This window comes from Drosophila eugracilis, unplaced genomic scaffold, assembly GCF_018153835.1.
Source record: "Drosophila eugracilis isolate 14026-0451.02 unplaced genomic scaffold, ASM1815383v1 contig_2154, whole genome shotgun sequence".
Lineage (NCBI taxonomy): Eukaryota > Metazoa > Arthropoda > Insecta > Diptera > Drosophilidae > Drosophila > Drosophila eugracilis.
In genome coordinates this window covers 13401364-13420808 of record NW_024573038.1, presented here as the reverse complement: position 1 = coordinate 13420808, position 19445 = coordinate 13401364, and the positions used below count along the sequence as shown (strand labels likewise).

Here is a 19445-nt window from a genome sequence, read left to right as displayed (position 1 = left end):
ATGAATATTTGTTTTATATGTTTATTTTAATATAAATGCAAAATTTTTACAAATACATTCAAATTGTGTTGCATATCTAAGGTTATTTCAAATTTTATTGTACCAACTATGTAAATAATCTGAAGTGTTTGATTTAAGAAATATAACATAGAAAATATATTTAATGAAAATATTTTAGATTAATTGTAATTGTAATAATTAATTAATCACATTTTTAAATAGTTTGACGAAGAAATTTTTTTAAAGTTTTATACATAAGTATGTTGACTTCTTTAGAGACCACTGTATTTAGGCTCCCTGGTTTCTTGTTAACTAAAGAGTATATTTAAAAAATACTACAGTATATTTTGGTATTTTCCGAAATAACCAGATAGTATTATTCCAATGGTGGCCACACAATTTCTATACGCGACGCGACGAGGAAGGCAATTTTCAAGAAGTTGAAAAGCCCATAATATAGTGCAAAATAGTAAATAAATATAAGTGCAACGTGTAAATATATTGTTAATTGCGACTGATTCGAGATTGGAAAGTGGAAAGTACGTGAATAAGGCTAGAAAAGAAAACGAAAAAAAACGTGAGACTGTGTGTGTGTAAAGAGTTCTCCGTCTCCTTCCCACAAAAGTGGAGCGCACTCAATTATTTTGTGGATGGAGTGGTACAACAACAACCACAATAAAAACGACGAAGCAACAAAAAAATCAACAGAAATAGCAATAGAAACAACAAACGCAAATGCAAAAAAAGTTAAGGAAAAGAGAACGAAAAGCGAGAGAACAATAGCGAAAGCATTAGTATGTAATGCAATCGATATATTATTTAGAGTACAAGTACAGCAATTGCATTGGAAATTAAAATTTGTGCGACAAAAGCGAACGATTGCAGAAATTTTCGAAACTTGGCAGCCATATTTACTACAAAAACAACGCCGTTGTAAAAATACGTGACAAAACGCTTACTCACACACACACGAAAACCCAAACATAAACACATAGTCGTACACCCACATACACACTCTCGCACGCATACATCAGCGTACTGACAAAAAAGAGAGGACGAAGAAAAGAGAGAACGAGAGACGCGAATGTGATTTAACAAACAAACAAAAATATTTTGCGAAAAAGACAAACACGAAATAAAGAAAACCAATAAAGTGAATTACATAAACAAACAGCGTATATATCGAATTATATTATGGAAATTGCACCACTGATCAATAACGCCGTCGCTGCCGTCACAGCCTCTGCCACCATCGCTGACTCCTCCCGTGCCTCTTCCTCGGCCAGCTATAAAGTCAGGCGCGTCAAAAGCACGGAAAAAGATGTTATAGATTGTGAGTAAAGCCTTACTTAATATTATTTTATGTATATACTGTTATGTATCTTATAATCAGTAACTTAAAACAGTACACCTTTTCCAAGGCGCTATTTGTATTTATAATAGGGCTTACTTCTTAAAGATACCAAAAAAACTACCTTTAGATTTTATAAAAAACCTTATCTGAAACTAACCTTCTTATATAAAATCGAATATTTCTATGTAACTAATAGTTTACTTTATAATGGTAAGACTGTAGCACACATTGCACAAATAGTCACACCCACACAACCGAGTGTCCATGTGCATGTTGCAACACTTTTCAACGGAGGTCGCTGAACTGCGCTGCGCCGAGTGTTTTTTTCTGTTTTCAATTGTTTTTTTTTTTAGAGGCCAGGCGAACGGAGTACAACGGATAGCGATAGCAATAGCAATAGCATAGTAATAGTAGTATTTCTGCCTTTTGTCTCACTGTTTTGTTGTTGCGCAATTGGCAGCGCAGATAGATCATTGGCCAGGCGATTGCCATTACTCAGCAGTTCCTCAAGGTGCTACAATAGCATTTGCCTCAAATTCCTAGACAGCTTGGCAACCAATAGTCGAAGAAGGTTATTTTTAGGTACTTACAGTTGCTGTTTATCAAACCAATTTAGTTTTACCTTTTAAGGACAAACTTTAAAGTAGTGTAGACAAAGATACAGACATGAAACTTAAAAAATAGATTTACTGAAGCTAAATATAAAGATTAAATACTCCACTAAACTTTATTCGTAGTGTGTAATGTGTTAAGGATAAACTCTAAAATAAGAAATTATATAATAATATAGTGTACAAAATCTATAAAGTTCTAATTTTTTAATCCATTATTACCATAAATAAAAGTCTATAGTCAGCTGAAACTACCTAAGTGACTTTGACACCACTCAGGGTCACATAAAAAGTGAAATCCAAAAATCATACGAGAATTAGATATCTTTAAGTTGTTTTTGTAGTTCCATTATCTCAGGTTGTTTTGATTATTATTTTTCACTATCAGTTTCTTGGTCTCGTGTGCTTATCTCAAAATTGTGTTTGCTTTTTTTTTACTTCAAGTCGACAAGCTGGATCTGCTCGGTTCGCTGATGTTACAAACAGTGCTAAATATCAACAATAACAATAACAACCATAGCAATAACAAAAACCACAGCAGCAGCAGCAGCGATATCAAACCGCTCGAGCAACAAAAACAAGAGCAACCACAACGACGAAACCTCGATATTAAGAGCGAGAATGATGTATTAAACCAATTGCTTAAAAATGGAGCTGTTTTCACCAAAACCGTCACGCCCACAGCGCCCATTGCCATCGAGAGGAAGAAGCAGACGCAGCAACATCAATATGCACAACAACAACAACAGCAACAGCAATGTGGCACACAGAAGCAACGCCTCAACTCATCCATATCATCGACCCACTCATCAACATCAACGAATTCCTCCTACGGCAGCTCATCTTCGGAGGATGCTCCAGGCACATCTTCAACATTGGCAAAATCGGCATCTGCTACATTAGTAGCACCAAGAACAAACACCACAAAGGCGTCCAGCATTAAATTGCCAGAGAAATCGAAAATTCCGTCCGATATACTTGATGATCTGGCCAGTCGGTTTATAATCAATGTACCGGACATGGAGCTAAATAATCTAATACGAATGTGTTTCCAAATCGAGTTGGCCCACTGGTTCTATTTGGATTTCTTTTGTGCCCCCGAAACTGGCGAGGATGGTGAGACCCCGAAGTGTGTCCAGCGAAAGCTTCCAACAGTGGGCATCAAGCAATTTGCCATGCAATTGTTCCAAGTTAGTTTTCATTTATTGTTTTTTATTTTTTTTTTTAAATAAAATCTAACTGATGGTTTTCCTATTAGCACATTCCCTTTCTGAACAAACACTTTGGCACCGTTGATGAAATCCTGGACGATTGGAAGAACTATAAGCTCTCGGTGCCCACATATGGAGCTATTCTGGTGTCAGAGGATAATAATCATTGCTTGCTAGTGCAGTCTTACTTCGCCCGCAACTCCTGGGGATTTCCCAAGGGAAAGATCAACGAGAACGAGGATCCAGCTCATTGCGCCACGAGAGAGGCAAGTCGGGAAAAAAATGATTGCGTATTACTATTTATTATAGTAAGGATTAATAATGCTTTAACTGAACTTCTTGGCTGTTGCAGGTTTATGAAGAGACCGGGTTTGATATCACGGACACCATTGATGCCAACGACTACATTGAGGCTTTCATCAACTATCAGTACACGCGGCTGTACGTGGTGCGAAACATACCGATGGATACACAGTTCGCACCCCGCACCCGCAACGAGATCAAGTGTTGCGATTGGTTTCGCATCGATGCGTTGCCGGTGAACAAGAACGATGCCATATCGAAGGCCAAGTTGGGCAAGAACTCCAACTCCTTCTTCATGATCATACCGTTTGTTAAGCGTTTGAAGAAATGGGTGAATGATAGGAAGGCTGGTATTGAACCTCGTCGCCGCAAATGCTCTGGCCAGCAATCGCCGAAAGCGGCCTCGCCGACAAATTTTAACGGGAATTGCAAGAAGGATGCCGCTGCAGGAGTTCGAAATGAGTCACGTCGCCAGAGACACAAGTCCATGGGGGATTTGGATGGTGTCAAGCTGAATAATCTCAATGGCAAGGTGCCTGCTGCTGGACAGGGAGTGGGACTAGCAGCTCCCGCATCCGCCACCGCTGCCATCAATTCGATGAACATCTGCAATAGCAATGGGAAACGCAATAAACAAAACGCAGCTGCGGGCAGCAATCAGACAACACCACTAACAACAGTAACAGCAGTGGCATCGTCAAACGGAGCCGTTGGAGGCGGCACAATATCCTCAAAGCGTCAGCTTTTCCATAGCCAAAGTCAGAACGATGCACAGCAATCGGCAAGTAATGATAAGGTAAGAACTAATAGAGTTTTATAAATTTTTTAGATATAACAAACCCTCATTCTTCAGCAGATTGTCAGCTCCTTTGATTTAATACGCAAGGAGAAGCAGCAACAACTTAAGGCAGCTAAGGCGCAGAAGCAACAGCAACAACAGCAGCAACAGCGTATGCGCACCAAGTCTCAGAGTGATAAGCAGTTTAATCCACAGCACCCAGTCAAGATCCTGGGACAACAACAGCCCACAACGGGCATGGATTTGATAGCCATGCTATCGGCAGCGGCAGCAGCTCAAAAGTCACCAAAGAACGAGCAGCAACCACAGCAGCAGCAGCAGCAACAACAACGACCACGACCAGCTTCGGTGTCGCTTAACTTTGGAGCAGGCAGTGACGTAGGAGGAGCAACATTATCAGCTCCCGATGCTCAGGATATGCACAAGCTGCAGCGCATGGCTTCGGGCACAAATTTGAGGATTCTGAAGCGAGCACAATCGCAGCAACCACAGCAGCAGTTGCAAAATCAACAACAACAACAACAGCAGCAGCAGCTGGGCGTTGACTTTACGCCAAATTTTAATTCGTGGACGAATTTCTCTTTTACCAAGAACTTCATAGCAAATGTGTTTTGCTAAACTTTTCTTTCGAGTCAAAAACTTTCTTTCGAAATTCTCAATTGATGCATTTCCCAGCAAAAGACCAAGTTACCGGGAACACCGAATAGTATGACAAGCAAACTCTGTGGAGTTTATCAACTCGCGCTAAGGGGAACAAAAACTTTGGAGACTTGCAGGAATATGAAAGCATGCCAATTGCATTTAACAAGTTCATTTGTTATAAAACTAACACTACAACTACCAACATTTAGACAACTAATCATGTCTAGTCCTAGGCTTTGGAGACTATGTATACGAGTAAAGTTTCCCGATCTCTAAACTGGAGATTCAACTTTTCCACACAACAAATATTCTACGTTAGGGAACTGCTAGCACACTCAAACTCAAAAATTGAATGCGATCAATTGTATAAGACATTTTTAATACAAAAGAAAAACGAACAAGATTTTCATACCAAAAAAAAAGAAGAAGAAAAGAAAAGAAACAAAAACGAGAGTCTTCCGCTCAGCACATGTAAAGTAATATTTTGTAAAAAAAACACTACAATCGCTGTTCGACTTTAAGATCCAACAACAGATGATAACGAACAGATTGAGCAGTATAATTATGTTAGAATCCTGCCTGTATAAGCTAAAAAGTGTTTATTGTGAGCCAAGTTAACCAAGCCTACTTCGAGCCGAGTGCTCGCCGTTTGAACGTATTTTTAGAGAAAACCAACAAACTAAATCTAACTTAACTAAAGCGTAGCTTTAACACGCCCCGAGTGCAGATTGTTGTGCTCAAATTTCAAAGTCCATCGTTGACTTTTTGCCAAGAAAATAAAAACAACAAGGGCGAGAATAAAATGATAAAAAAATAAAGTTTCTGGGCCGTATTACTTACTGCCCGCCCCCACCTAAGAATGATAGAGGAGAAATATAGAGAGAGAGATGTGTAAGAAAGAATACAAATAATAACAATGTAAATAATTAAATTGTGATATAGTATTTCTTAGCACAATTGTGATCTTAACAAACGGCTGGCAAACTACAAAAACTTTTATAAGCGAATCACAACACCATTTTAATCAATCAAAAAATGCCCCGAACTCGAACCGTTCAAAATTAAAAACCCACTTTCCCACAATCAGGGTCAATATCAGGCATATCTCAGCAGCAAAATGTTTGGTCAAATGTGATTTTTTTGACAACTTGGGAATGCGAAGCTAAATATGAGTAAAACAAAACATTTAACGAATTTAAATTAGTTTAAAATTGAAGGCTTGAAAAATGTCTTCAATCATGATAAAAATTTGTATGATATACACGAAGAAAAAGGTTAAACAGAATTTGAGCGATTTGTAATTTTACGAAAAACCAGAAGAGGAGTATATTTTTGTGAGCCACACTAGTGCATAAGACAGGAAGGAAAGAAAAGAGAAGCCTTTTAAGAAATGTTAAGTCTTTTGATAACTACGCGTAGAGTTCGTTAAGGTTTTCTACCAGCCAAGTTTCCTATAATTCGTAAGCATGTCTACTACACAGCATGTTGACCAATTTTCTCCATCAAGCATAGTCTCCAATGTGTGCAACAGTTGCCTATTAGCGTTTATCTTTAGACTAAGCAATGATCAGCAATGTCTCCAAAGTCGTAATCTCAGAGTCTATCACTTAACAGCAACCGAAAATCAAAAGTAAGTTCCCTGTAACTCGGTCTTTTGTGTACAATTCGAAACTAGTTCTTTAGTCATAACAACCAAAAATCAGAAAAAATTTGCATTTGCTTTAAATCTTTTACCATTGACTTTTAAAGCTTTTTGAAAAGCCATATTAATTTTTACTTTATATGTTTACATATTGAGCTGCAAATTTGTTTTAAACATTTCTCTTTTAATTTGGATTTGGATTATATTTCCTTTTTTATTAAACAAAAACCTATAGTTTAAACTTTTATTTCATGGAAACAGTACAAAATCCGTTTCCAACCGCCTTAGACAAATGGCCAATTAAATTGGTAATAACTTGGATCTATTTTGATTCGTTGCCTTCTTTCTTTCCTTTTAAAATCAACTTAATTTCTTTGGACATTTGTCTGGGCCAATCAACAAACAAACAAACAAACATCAAACTTATCTAGCAAGCAATGAATATCAAATTACAAAACAAGAAGAACATTGTTTAAACAGCTTGAAAAACTACAAGAAAATCGAGAATTAAATATTATTAAATTTTGTTGAAAAAAAAAGAATCACACACAAAATCAAAGTGAAACATTTTAATTGTAAAACTGAATCCAATCAAACCGCGACTCATTTTCATAAACTGCAATACTGTTTAAAATTTTAGTTTACTTTCATTTTTGTGCAGAACCATAGACATAGCATTAAATATCTTTAGTGAAGGGCCCATGGAACTACAACCAACAACATTAAGTTAATTTAAGTGAACGTTGGATGCGCGAAGACTTGATATATTGAAATCTTGCCAACACCTGAAAGTCATCACCGCCCGACGATCCGAGTGATCCGAATACTCGCTCCGAGCTAAATCTGCTATGCATTTTAACCATTGTAACCAAAAACAAATCTGTAAACACGTCCAAAACAAAAATGTTGGGTCGTGATTACACCAGAATAGATTTCCTGAAAAGATAATGGAACCAAAACGAAATTCGATCTGAACAATTGAACAATCCAAATTATTAAGTTGAGTGTAATTCTATTCTAGTGTAAGAACTGCCTTCAAAAGCATACGATATCAAAAATACAATTTGTAGAATTTAATGCCAAAACAACCAAAAACGAAAAACAAAGTTAACTTTCCAATCAAGAACAATTGTAACGTAAAAAGATCATTAAGTAACTAATTTGTGGCAATATATATTTCTATTTTTTCCCTAAAATTCCGGCAATAAATTGATGTACCAAGTTTTAAAAACTGGATTTTCTTTCTTCTTTTAGGGTAGCAGTTTATACTGTTATAATTTACATTGTGAGATTTTACAGATTTTGCAGGAAAAACGTACTCCGAATTCAAAACTTTCACTTTTAATAAGGCAATATTCAATGAACATTTATTAAAAAACATAATGCCTACAATATACATTTGGGAAGAAACTTAAATTTAAAACTACAAGACTAATGATTTTGTATTAAGACTTCTTAAAAATAACATTTCATTGCATATCTTAATTAGAATGCTTAAAAATTAAATTCAAATGAGATAAGTTTTCAACGTTATATTGCATAAAAGAAATAACGAGTCAAAATAACGTAAATATTCTCTACTATCAAAATGAAAATATAAAGAAATGGTATAGGTATTGACGAAAAATAATATTCCAAATCAAAAAAATTCTATCATTAACAGTTAACTAGGATTTGTTATCACAATTGATGTATTTTCCTTGCTGCAAAGATAACTGTTTGGGCAGGCTGATGAACTGTCCTCCGTCGCTGAAATGCGGAGCAGGAACTTCCGACAAAAATCGAATCCCTAGGTTATGCATTTTATGTTTGCCGTAAGGCACCTTTCGTTGATCCGGTTCTTCCCGCTTCAAAGGATCCAGAGTTAGAAAATGACCCCGCTCTGCTTGCACCGTTACATGTGATCGTATATGGTCTTTTAGATTTCTGGGACTTAATTCGGTATTGCATCCCACATAGGGACATTGGGAATAATGAGGTTTGTGACTTCTCATGTGTGCCTCATATCGCTCCCACTTTCGAAACGTTCGATTACAACCTTCACCACCGCATTCATATTTTTCCTGTCTTTCCAGTTTGGGGTTATGGTCCCGTTGGTGCTTCTCATAATTTCTTCGGGTTTTAAAGCGCTTATTGCAATATCGACAGATGTAATCCATTGAACCGTGATCACTGTTCTCGTGCCTGAGGACTTCGAAGTATTTTGGAAATAATTTATGGCATTTTAAGCACAGGAATTCCATTTCCTTTCCACCACATTTATTTTTAAAATGACCCATCATCCGAATGTGTGTCTTTAATTCACAAAGACTGGGGAAATCTGAACAACAGTCTCGACAGTAGTAGGTCGGATTTAGACGGGGTTTTGAAATGTGAATCCGAATTAGGGCAAGAATTTCGAGAACCTGGTTGCAACAGGTGCACAGAATCCGCATGGTTTTGGTTTTGTCATTGAAGAACTTACATATCGCAAGGCCATCTCGGTCCAATCCCACGCTAAAAAAGTCTCCAGTCCAGGGGGTGGATGGTTCTTTTTCGGTCATATCCAAATCATTGTCTTGCCCCGATAGGTCATCACCTTCCTCTTCTTGCATTTCCGTTTCATATTCATCGGGAGATTCGGCCTTATTTTCTTCGTGTATTTCATCTTCAAATTCTTCCAACTTCACCTGAAATGCATTGGAATCGTCTATTTCGAGCGGTTTGACTTGTATCTCTTCATGGGTCGAGCTCCATTTCTCAAGGGACTCGCTTATGTGTAAGACGTTATAAAAACAGGGCTCGCAGAGGCACGAACTATCCCCTAGAATAGCGATCTGGAAAATGGAAGATTTAAATATAGAATACAAAAAAAAATTCGTCCCGAATTTACATCGATTTTGTAATACTCGAAGAGTTTCTGCAGCAGATTGTTGGCCGATTTAAACTTTGGCTTTTCGAGATCGATCTCCTTCGCCTTATTATCCCTGCACAATTTGCACGCTCTACCATCTTCCATTTTTTTTATTTTGTGATCTATTCTACGAACTTAAGAACAAAATTAAGCTGAAAAATAATCAATGATTTTCTCGATGTTGACCAATCGATAGTATCGATGAGACTTAAACTGTCACACACTTTTGGGAAATATCGATTTCGGTACTCTTGATGCCTATATCGATAATCGAGTAAATTTATCGATTACAACAATTTATGAAAAATCTTAGAAAATCTTTCACTTTCCTATTTTGTTGATAATTTCTCAGATTGGGAAAGTTATTGTATTTAGAAGCTTAACGCTATCCATTAATTTAAGTTCCTGAGACTCACATAGGAACAGTGTTTCAGTCAACTTAAGTATGTGTTTCTCGAGATTTATTTCTAACCGAAGATGAGCCTTGCACAACTTACTCACTTGTTTAGGGAGCAGTTTATTTTGAACATATAAAAATTTTAAGAAAATACATTGAATGCTTATATCGAAACAATTTTAGTAATCGATAAGTGATGAGCAGTAGCTAGTTCTTTTCTTCTAAAAACATTTTTCAACACTTAACCGATCCTCGAACAAAACTTATTTAATAAAAACATTTAGTTTTATTAGAAATATTTATATATAATGAGTAAGTAAGAATTAAAATTTTATATTTCACTTGTGAACTACTTTATCAATTCGATAGCTTCCACTATCGATAGGAGTTATCGACATTAAGAATCGCGAACTAGTTCGGTTCATGTGCAGCAGAACGCAGAGTACAACAGAAGTTTTTTCGTTCCGTGTGACGTGAAAAGTGCACATAATATTGGTTAAAATTAGTTTAAGCCTAGTTAACTAGCCAAATAAATAGCCATGGTAGGTAGTTGTTAATCGAAGGAGATTAACAAACTTTAATAAAATGCTGACGCAGTGATCATAGTGTGTGCGTGTGAGCCGCGCGTTACCTGGTGTGCGTACGTGTGTGATGTAGTGGCATTGTATGCGTGTTAAAAAAAGCGGCCGCCGCGTCACAATACAAAATTGTGCTTCGATTTTTCCTAATTGCATTTCGATTTTTCCACTTTCCGTTACCATTACCGCTACCTTTTTCCGGATCGGATCAGTCGTTTGCGGAAAAGATAACGGGCCTGCTGGCACGGCCGAATCAACAAGATCCAATTGGACCAGAGCAGCCCTGGTATCTCAAATATGGAAGTCGATTGCTGGGCATTGTGGCCGCTTTCTGTAAGTCCGAGTTAGGTTAAGACGTTCATATATCCATAAATCCCCAAAAATGTAAGACAACATATCCATGACATTGGTCGGCCCAAAAATATGTTGCATCGATTTTTTTGTACCACCCGTTGTTGTTGCTGTTATCTATTCGTAGGTGTAGGTGAGTCTTTGTGTTTGTGCTCGTATGTGTGTTTGTGTGTGTACGCACGCTCTCTGACATTGATAAAGGAAAAGAGAGTGAGAGAGCGAAGAAAGGAAACACGGAAAAGACAACACAAAAAGGATACAGAAATTCATACACTAAACGAAATCAGTATGATTTGGATTACTTGAATTAAAATTTTATATAAAAACAAACTTTGCTGTTATGAAAATAAACAAAAATTGTTTAAAATATAGAAATTTTTTTTTTTGAAAAAGTTTTATCACGATTTTGATAACATGATAGAATGGTAAAATTGTGAAAATGAGTTCTTTTTAGAATCATTTTTGTTATTTCGCAGACTTGCGCAGTTCTATTAGGCAATGATGTTTTCTTTTTGTGTAGAGGAAATTGCAAGTGTGAGAAGAAGCTTTTCTGTGTCAAGTTTGGCGCTCTGTTTTTCTCCACATCGAATGTAATTCTCTGTGGCCGTTCACTCGGAATTCGCATTGCCTATTGTTTTATCAGCATCCCCCGCTTTCTTCGTGGCCTCTCTATTCTTATCTTTGTTTCGCTTTTTGCGTATTTACTTTGCTATCTGCACTCATTTAACCTTAACCCTTGGGATGCCCCACGTGTCATATCTGCAACATCTTAATACATTGCTTAGAATCTTGATTAGTCGAGTATACTAATCTATACTATTTCCTTACGTATTTTATTGTTAAAAATTTCCCATTAAATGTAATATTTCTACATGGAAACAAGATTGATTGCTAATAAAAATTTATTGGAATAATAACTCTGTGATAAACGCTTATATTTTCAAAGGAACTAAGCATTGCAGTTTTTCTTGCCTAAGAAAAATCTCATCTTTTGTTAATGCATTTCCTGGTAATGTTTATCGCTTACTTAGGGAAATGGAGAACTTTCTATCAAGCAATTGTTGCCCAACAAACGAACACCATCCACTTAAAATCAATATAAATAGATGAATACCTCAATTAAGGGAGCAAAACTCACTCGTGCGGCTTCCACAATGAACCGGTTGTGTTTTGAGTAAAATAAAACCAAAAGTCTATGATTAATAAATAATTTTATAAGCCGGTCGTCCCGCAGAGCGCAACGACTTCTTCCCCCAAGGTTCGGTCAGTTGGTCTGGCTTTATGAACCGCAATAACCCCAAAACCCAGATTGGATTTCGCAAAAGGAAAAATAAAACCGGCAAAAGCCAAATAAAAAATATTTTAAAGAGACCCAATAATAAAGAATTTTAACTATAAATTAAAACATTTTAAGTCTCCAAGAACTGAGTTTACCCTCGTGATCTTCCGTAATACTTTTTCCAGCTACCTTTATCCAATTATCACGCCCAGGCATTTGTTTATCTTAGACTTAAAGTCGTCTGTCTGTGTGTGTGTTTACTATTTGTTTATGCTCTAATCATAGACCAACAGCAGCTGATAAAATATTTTAATGTAATTTGCCTGTACGCCCCTAGCAATATCAACTGGAATTTAGAACATTTTCCATGAACGTCAGCTAACAATTTGCCCAACTGTTTCTTTGCTGTTTGTCACGCTTCTGTGGCTTGCTATTGTGGTTAATTTATAAATAAAAGATATGTGGGCTCGTAAGCCAATAGAAATTGACCCATATATGAGTCATCATTGTCGATTAGATTAAATTGCCAAATTTCTAAATGTGCCTATTGGGAGTTTGTGATTTAAATTTTTGGTCAGTCTCTTGGGTTAGTGTTTTCCGATAAGGAAATACGCCTACGATTTTTTATGTAAAAATTGTGAAATATGTTTTATGATTAAATCAAAATTTATTATAAAATATATTTCATTATTATGTACTTAAGCTACTAATAAGTATTTAAAAAGCTATTAGAAGGCATGAACTTATTTGTCTGTTTAAAAAAATGTACAATTTTAATAGTTGTATTTATTTCTTGCTAAAATCAGTTATCAGTTGTATGTAAAGTTCGCTTTGATAGCAGAATTCCTATAAAACTTATCAGCTTTGCTGATTCACAGTAACCTTGTTTCTACTTCATGGAAAGAAATATATATATGACGTCTGTTTTTGTCTATGAAAATAAGACATTTTCACAATCAATTAATACGAATTTCCCTAATAAAATCCATGAAAATATCCTAATTAATCTATTTTCTTATCTCTTCTTTTTAGTTGCCATTCTCTTCGGCCTGTGGAATGTATTCTCCATTCTCACTCTCAGCGTATCCTGCCTGGTGGCTGGCATCATTCAAATGGTGGCAGGTTTTGTGGTGATGCTCCTGGAGGCACCTTGTTGCTTTGTCTGCTTCGAGCAGGTGAACATGATCGCGGATAAGGTGGACTCCAAGCCCCTGTATTTCAGGGCCGGACTCTACATTGCGTGAGTTATCAAATGGAATTTTTATTAGTTGCATTATTTTTTAATCTTTACATTTTATTTTTAGCATGGCTATTCCGCCCATTATCCTGTGCTTTGGATTGGCCAGCTTATTCGGCAGTGGCCTGATTTTGGGAACTGGCGTTGTCTACGGAATGATGGCGTTAGGCAAGAAGTGAGTACGGGGCACTAGGCACTTGACAAAAATCGGAATTGAATTCAGAAAATCTATGCCTTTCTCTAAGAAACTTACTTGAGCGATTGATGATAAGACAGAAAATATAAATATAAAATCGTAAAGATAAAAACTGAAAAGACTACTAGAAATGGATCTTTCTGTGATGGATTTTGTAATATTTTTAAGATGCTTTGAGCATTATTAACTTTCATGGCGATTTTCTGAATTTCAAAACGATTTTAATTCATAGTGTGGGGTTTTAGAAGATTAGTTGCTAAGCCAGCGGAGGATGAACGAGCGAGTTTAGTTAGCCTAAGCTAAGCCATTTTTGCTAATCGAAACCAAATGTTTTCTCTATATTTTCCCACGATGTGCTTGCCAATGTGAAAACGCTTTAACTAAATATATAAAACTAATACGTTACGTAGAGCTTCGCGAGAGGACATGGCCGCCGCTGCCACATCGCCCACACAGATGGCCGGCAGTCAGGCGGGCGGTCAGATGCAGATGGGCGGCGATCAGCATATCACACTCATGGAAGATCCCGATGTCTGGCGTCCCACATAAATTCCTAGCCGCGCGATTAGTAACTGCCAAACAAGAAACCACAACTCTTACACCCTCAGATACAGATAAAGATACAGATAAAGACACAGATACACTCACACACACACACACTCCACACTAGAAATGCAAATGATGCAAAATATTGATCGAGTAACAAATATTTTACGGCGCCTAGTTTTTAGTGTTCGTTCCAAGGAGAAAAAATATGTAACTAGGAGAAGGAAAAGATAAACCAAAATCACGAAGAAAAAGAAGCAGCATTGTAGGGCATCAGAGAACTAGAATACAGAACACCCCACCAATTACAAAAAGAAATTGAACGAAATTCTTTCATTATTGTTGAAACCAGAGAGTGTTAGTAATCAAAGTGTTTTTTGGGCAAATGCATTTTCGTCATTCGTCCCTCCCTTTTTGCATGTCATTCAAATTCGTATTCGTATTCGTGTTCAAATTTGTATTTTTTTTTTTTTTTTAACAAATGTCTTTCGATTGAGCAGTTGGTGTTGTTGAATACTACAGTATATATATACATATATATATATATATTATATGCATAGAGAAACTACTGATAACAATAATGTAATACACATGTCAAACTGCAGCAAGCATATATTTTTAGTGAGAAACTATATTTGAAAGCTAACCGAATGCAAGAGAAACCTATAAGTAAACCACAGCTTCCAGACTCACACACACACACACTCTCTCTCACAAACAGCTAAATAATGCTAATTAAAAAAATACAAAAAAAAGCCACTGATGATGATAGATATGGACAAGTGAATGTCGAGAACCTAGAGCAATATGTACAACTCAGAAAGTATTAACTTTATATGCTTTGCTTCGATGTAAACCATAAAATTAAATGTTAAAAAGTTGTTTGAGATTAAAATTTGCTCGCAAGATAGTCACAAATTGAAATTGAACATAATCAAGAAAAGCATACAAAAAATAGAATATATATATATATACAACAAGTTGAGGATTTAACAGTTATATTTTTTAAATGTTGTAAACAAAACTAAATGTCCATTTCAATTTGTAGCCTTTTTACTTAGACGTTTTTCATTTTAGACAATCACTTTGTTAATAGGTTTGCTTCTTTCGGGTCTTCGTATGATTTCTTATTTGCTAAAAGTATATGCTTTTATTAAAAAAGTTATTTTAAAACTAAGTTAATTTTAAGTATTTATTCCAATCGTTTTAACTTTGAAAGTCTGAGAGAAAACCTTTTACATTAATAATTATTGTTGCCTATTGGCCTGTTTTTTTTATTTTTTTGGTTTACTAGAGTAAAGCATTCCAAAAAAGCTATTTATTTACACTTAAGTTATTGTATATGTTTTATTTTAGCATAAATTTAAGAAAAGTTTGTTTTGATAAATACTCGCGAGAACTTGTTACAATTGTAGCCTTCGCCAGCAACTGAGAATCTCACCTGAATTAATAATGAAACGTAAACGTAATAAATTTTGTTGAAATTTGTTAATCAATGAACGCAACACTAAAAATGAAATCATGTAAAATATTTCGTTAGCAATTGAATACAAACGCATGAAACAAATATCAAAGACTTTTTGTAAATGCCACATGAAAACTGTCCAAAAAAGAATACCTGCCTGCCGTTAAAGCCAAGTTACAACCAACGGCGGCCAACAGCGAAATACGATTTACGTTAATAACTTAGCTGCGCCCAAGAGATCACCAAAGGCAAATACATTTTGAGCTTTTCCTATTTGTTAATCCTAACGATTTTGTACATTTTTTTCGTAGAATTTTTTTAAACCACTTTTGAGTAGTAAAGATGTATTTTAATTTTTGTATTTTGAGATTTAGATTGATTGATTCCTGTAGATCCTGGTATTTTTGTACAAATTTCAAAACTCTATTTTATGCTGCCTTAGTTTATTTTTCGTTGATTTAGCAAAAAACAAAAACATTGAACATTCTGGCTGTTCTTTTCATTTTTTCTTTCATTCTATGTAGGCGACATCACAGTTTTTAGTTGAGCACTTTTGTAAATTCTTTAAATTTATTACTTTTCCAAATTCCAATCTAATACTTTTTTCATTTTCTTATCAACAGAGCATCCGCTGAGGATATGCGGGCAGCTGCTCAGCAAACCTTTGGAGGCAACACACCTGCCCAGACTAACGATCGAGCGGGGATTGTTAACAATGCCCAGCCCTTCTCTTTTACTGGAGCCGTGGGCACGGATAGCAATGTGTGATCTGGAAGTTAGCTGATATTTTGCGATATCAAAAGATTTGGAGAGCAGCTGGGTGTGCCGTGAGAAAACAAGACTCAAAACGCAACATTTGAAGAAGGGCAAACCTAACCAAGAGACCATCAGCAGGCAAACTACATAATCATGTGCAATTTCCAATTGTTTAATAACCAAATGCAAATTTATGATAACACCTTTTAAAACCGATTAGCTCTGATCTCTTTCTAGAGCAATCCAAAATTATTTAATCAGATGACCCTCCCCAAAAAAATCAACAAAAAACAACTTTGTATTAAATGTATGTAAATGTATAATTGAGCGTTTTGCGTTTTGTATATCCTATAAAAAATTGTGTTGCCTGTGTCCCATCATTCCAATATATTTGGTTTCAAACTAAGTAGAAATTGCAAATAAATTATTGAACGACATCACTAGCGAGATGACAAAGAAAATCATGTAAAATTTATGTTTAGTCATAGTTTAAATATACCTTAAATATATTTAAATGCATAATACTAAAATGTTTAAATTAAATGCAAATAAAACTATAAATATTGTATGTAAACCATATTAAAATTGAATTATACATACTTTAAATTATGTTAAATAAAATTAATTATACAAAATATTTTGTTAATGAAATGTCATTGTGGGGTAGTAAAAATTATGAAATTAAAATATTTTTTATTATTTAAAATTTTCAACATAAAAACAAATACTAATTATAAAAACAAATGTTGATAAATTATTTTTTAAGCTTCGTTGGAGGCACTTTCAGATGATGCTGGTTCAGTGTACGTAATAATCTCCACGGTATTCAAGTCGTCAGACTCGTCACTACCGATATCATCTTCATCATCTTCTTCATCATCATCATCATCCAGCTCGGAATCATCCTCGTCGTCGTCGTCTTCTTGCAAATCATTGGCAGACTCATCGGAATCTTGCGAGAATTCCCAACGGAAGCGACGATCACTGATGGCATCGTTTTCCTGATCCACAACTTTCTGAGATAGGCTGGCGGCAATCACCATGACGAGGACACCTAAATATTAGGATTTATATTAGATTTTCTAACTAATCCTGCGTATTTCCTTGTAAACTCACCGAAGACCAGGAGGAGACCCTTGTTGGACTGCATGTTTGATAATAGAGATTGTGGCTTGAGAAGCTTTCGATGTTAAGTTAACTTTTAGCTTCGGCTTATATACCCAAAAATTTGTTGGCAAAATGTCTGGCGAATCGTTCGACCCAAAAGACAGTGTTTGACTAACCCAAGATCAACGAATTGCCCTAAAATTCTAAATAATAGCAACTAACAAAATATTAGCATAGCTATTGAGTTTGAGTTTGAGGTTTCTAGTGAGTGATCAAGGTCAGCACTTTCAAGGCATGCTTGGGAATTCTGGCTAGCTAGAACAGAGTTCTTGATGCTAAAAATTGGCCTGCCTAATTAATTTATAAGACTACAGATATGTACTAATTGGAGATACTTAATATATATGTTTGTACTGACATTGACCAAATGTATGGCTTGAAAGCAAAATCACGGTTGTCTTTGTGTATAGTTTAGATTAAATTGTTTTACAAAATTGTCATATTTGTCTTGTAAGAAATCTTGATTTACTTCTTACATTTTTTTTTAGTTTTTTGACTTTTTTTTGGTTGGCCTTCTAAGAAATCTTAATCTAAAATTTGTTTAAACTCGCATTGAATGGCTGAAAGGCTGAATGGCTGGTAAACCCTTAAAATTTGTTCTGCAACCTAAAAGTATGCAGTATGTTTAGAGACAATATGAAGTATAAGTAAAATATAATGCATAGAATGTAGAATGTATAATATAAGTATAAAAAGTCGTGAAATATTTATTCTTGATAAGCTCAGTCGACTTGTCACCCCCTCTTAATTATAAAAAGTTTCTTAGAACATCGCTAAAAATATTAATTCTCCTTCTCACAGGCATCAATCCAATCGTTATAAATATCAATTGGCTCTGTTAGATAATTGGCCGAGGTTTGATACATTTCCTGGCAAACAGTACAGCTAACTCGGCCTAAATTCTTGATTCGATCTCTATAGTTAAAAAGTTAGTGATATAACAACTCTATGCTGGTATTCTAACTCACATTTTGACCTCGCAGGCCTGCTTGTGATTGCAGAAAGGACAGTCGAAGAGTATGGGCAGCGGCACAATATTTTTCTGCCTTGGGGCTCCCTTGCGTTTCGACTTGCGACGACCCATTGATAATTATTTAGAAATTTGAATTTCAATAAATTAACTAAATTGAAATAATAGTTTATAACAGCTCTCTAATGCACTTCATTGCTGAAGTACTTATGATAGATTTTTCGATGGTTCCTTCAATTAAAGTTATTTATTTTCCCATATCAGATTTAGCACTCAAATTGCTTTTTAATAGCAAAGTTAACCTGGAATTTGTTAACCCTACAACAAAACATAAGCTAGTTAAGATTCGGCTTTTTTAATCTTAAAGAAATTAGTAAAAATAACTTACTTAAAACCTTTTTTGTAATGTCATTGATCAAAAATTCAGAGCTGATTTCACTTAGTTTTTAATCCAAAATAATCTGAATAATAGATATTTTTCTTTACACGTTCACGTTTTTGTTTTTATTTATTGAACTAAAACTATTCAAGTTTTTAAACATTTTCCAACAATAGTCTTTATAGTTTTAACTATTTAAATATTTTATTTGTTTTCTTTTAAAGATTTTAAATTTAATCTTCATGTTGATCATAATATTCCTGAGGGTTTGTCTGTGGCGCGTCATAATACGATGGAAAGGTCATCACCGATGTGAACAAGGCCAAAACTAGGCACTGTCACAGAAAATTCAATTTAATAATAAGAATTTAGTATATGTATTTAGCAACTCACGAGAAAAAGGCAGAAATTAAAAAATCTCATCTCGATTGTGTTGGGCGAACGATTCCGAAAGAACTAAAAAATGTTTTTGAAAACTGTCTCATTTTTATAGCCTAGTGCTGAAATGTCTCACAAAAACAAAACATTAAAATATATATAAACCTTTTTAATAATATTGTCTCTCTTTGCATATATTATATAATATTAGGTTGTCAAAAAAGTCTTGCGGTATTTTCGCTAGTTGGCGCTGAAAGCGCGTAGTTCTTGTTTTATTCGTCGCATCAGGTC

General features: G+C 35.3%; 5 protein-coding genes across 8 annotated transcripts; 2 read left to right on the top strand and 3 right to left on the bottom strand.

Moving 5' to 3' along the window:
• Positions 1-373: 373 nt before the first annotated feature.
• LOC108118208 lies at positions 374-7793 on the top strand. 2 transcript variants are annotated; one of them, XM_017230776.2, is made up of 5 exons: positions 374-1333; positions 2410-3155; positions 3224-3442; positions 3529-4275; positions 4336-7793. In XM_017230776.2, the coding sequence occupies exons 1-5, from the start codon at positions 1195-1197 to the stop codon at positions 4894-4896; spliced, it is 2412 nt and encodes an 803-aa protein (XP_017086265.1). In that variant the 5' UTR covers positions 374-1194; the 3' UTR covers positions 4897-7793. The 2 variants fall into 2 exon arrangements, with proteins under 2 accessions (XP_017086265.1, XP_017086264.1); XM_017230775.2 differs by having other exon boundaries at positions 4333-7793.
• A 114-nt stretch (positions 7794-7907) lies between these two features.
• On the bottom strand, positions 7908-9665 carry LOC108118210 (zinc finger protein 26). The gene is made up of 2 exons (XM_017230777.1): positions 9435-9665; positions 7908-9378 (listed from the first exon to the last, which is right to left on the bottom strand). The coding sequence occupies exons 1-2, from the start codon at positions 9558-9560 to the stop codon at positions 8230-8232; spliced, it is 1275 nt and encodes a 424-aa protein (XP_017086266.1). The 5' UTR covers positions 9561-9665; the 3' UTR covers positions 7908-8229.
• A 592-nt stretch (positions 9666-10257) lies between these two features.
• On the top strand, positions 10258-16800 carry LOC108118211 (calcium channel flower). 3 transcript variants are annotated; one of them, XR_001772921.2, is made up of 6 exons: positions 10258-10394; positions 10643-10763; positions 13093-13300; positions 13365-13472; positions 13904-14396; positions 16128-16206. XR_001772921.2 is itself a non-coding variant. In XM_017230779.2 (5 exons), exons 1-5 carry the CDS (start codon positions 10392-10394, stop codon positions 14040-14042), a joined length of 579 nt encoding a protein of 192 aa, XP_017086268.1. In that variant the 5' UTR covers positions 10258-10391; the 3' UTR covers positions 14043-15606. The 3 variants fall into 3 exon arrangements, 2 of the variants coding, with proteins under 2 accessions (XP_017086268.1, XP_017086267.1); XM_017230779.2 differs by lacking the exon at positions 16128-16206 and having other exon boundaries at positions 13904-15606; XM_017230778.2 differs by lacking the exon at positions 13904-14396 and having other exon boundaries at positions 10260-10394; positions 16128-16800.
• A 185-nt stretch (positions 16801-16985) lies between these two features.
• Positions 16986-17665, bottom strand: LOC108118193 (nucleosome assembly protein 1;1). Its single transcript, XM_017230753.1, has 2 exons — positions 17377-17665; positions 16986-17314 (listed from the first exon to the last, which is right to left on the bottom strand). Exons 1-2 carry the CDS (start codon positions 17408-17410, stop codon positions 17022-17024), a joined length of 327 nt encoding a protein of 108 aa, XP_017086242.1. The 5' UTR covers positions 17411-17665; the 3' UTR covers positions 16986-17021.
• Positions 17666-18113: 448 nt separating this feature from the next.
• Positions 18114-18766, bottom strand: LOC108118197 (transcription elongation factor 1 homolog). The gene is made up of 2 exons (XM_017230758.1): positions 18396-18766; positions 18114-18342 (listed from the first exon to the last, which is right to left on the bottom strand). The coding sequence occupies exons 1-2, from the start codon at positions 18509-18511 to the stop codon at positions 18210-18212; spliced, it is 249 nt and encodes an 82-aa protein (XP_017086247.1). The 5' UTR covers positions 18512-18766; the 3' UTR covers positions 18114-18209.
• Between the last annotated feature and the right edge of the window lie 679 nt (positions 18767-19445).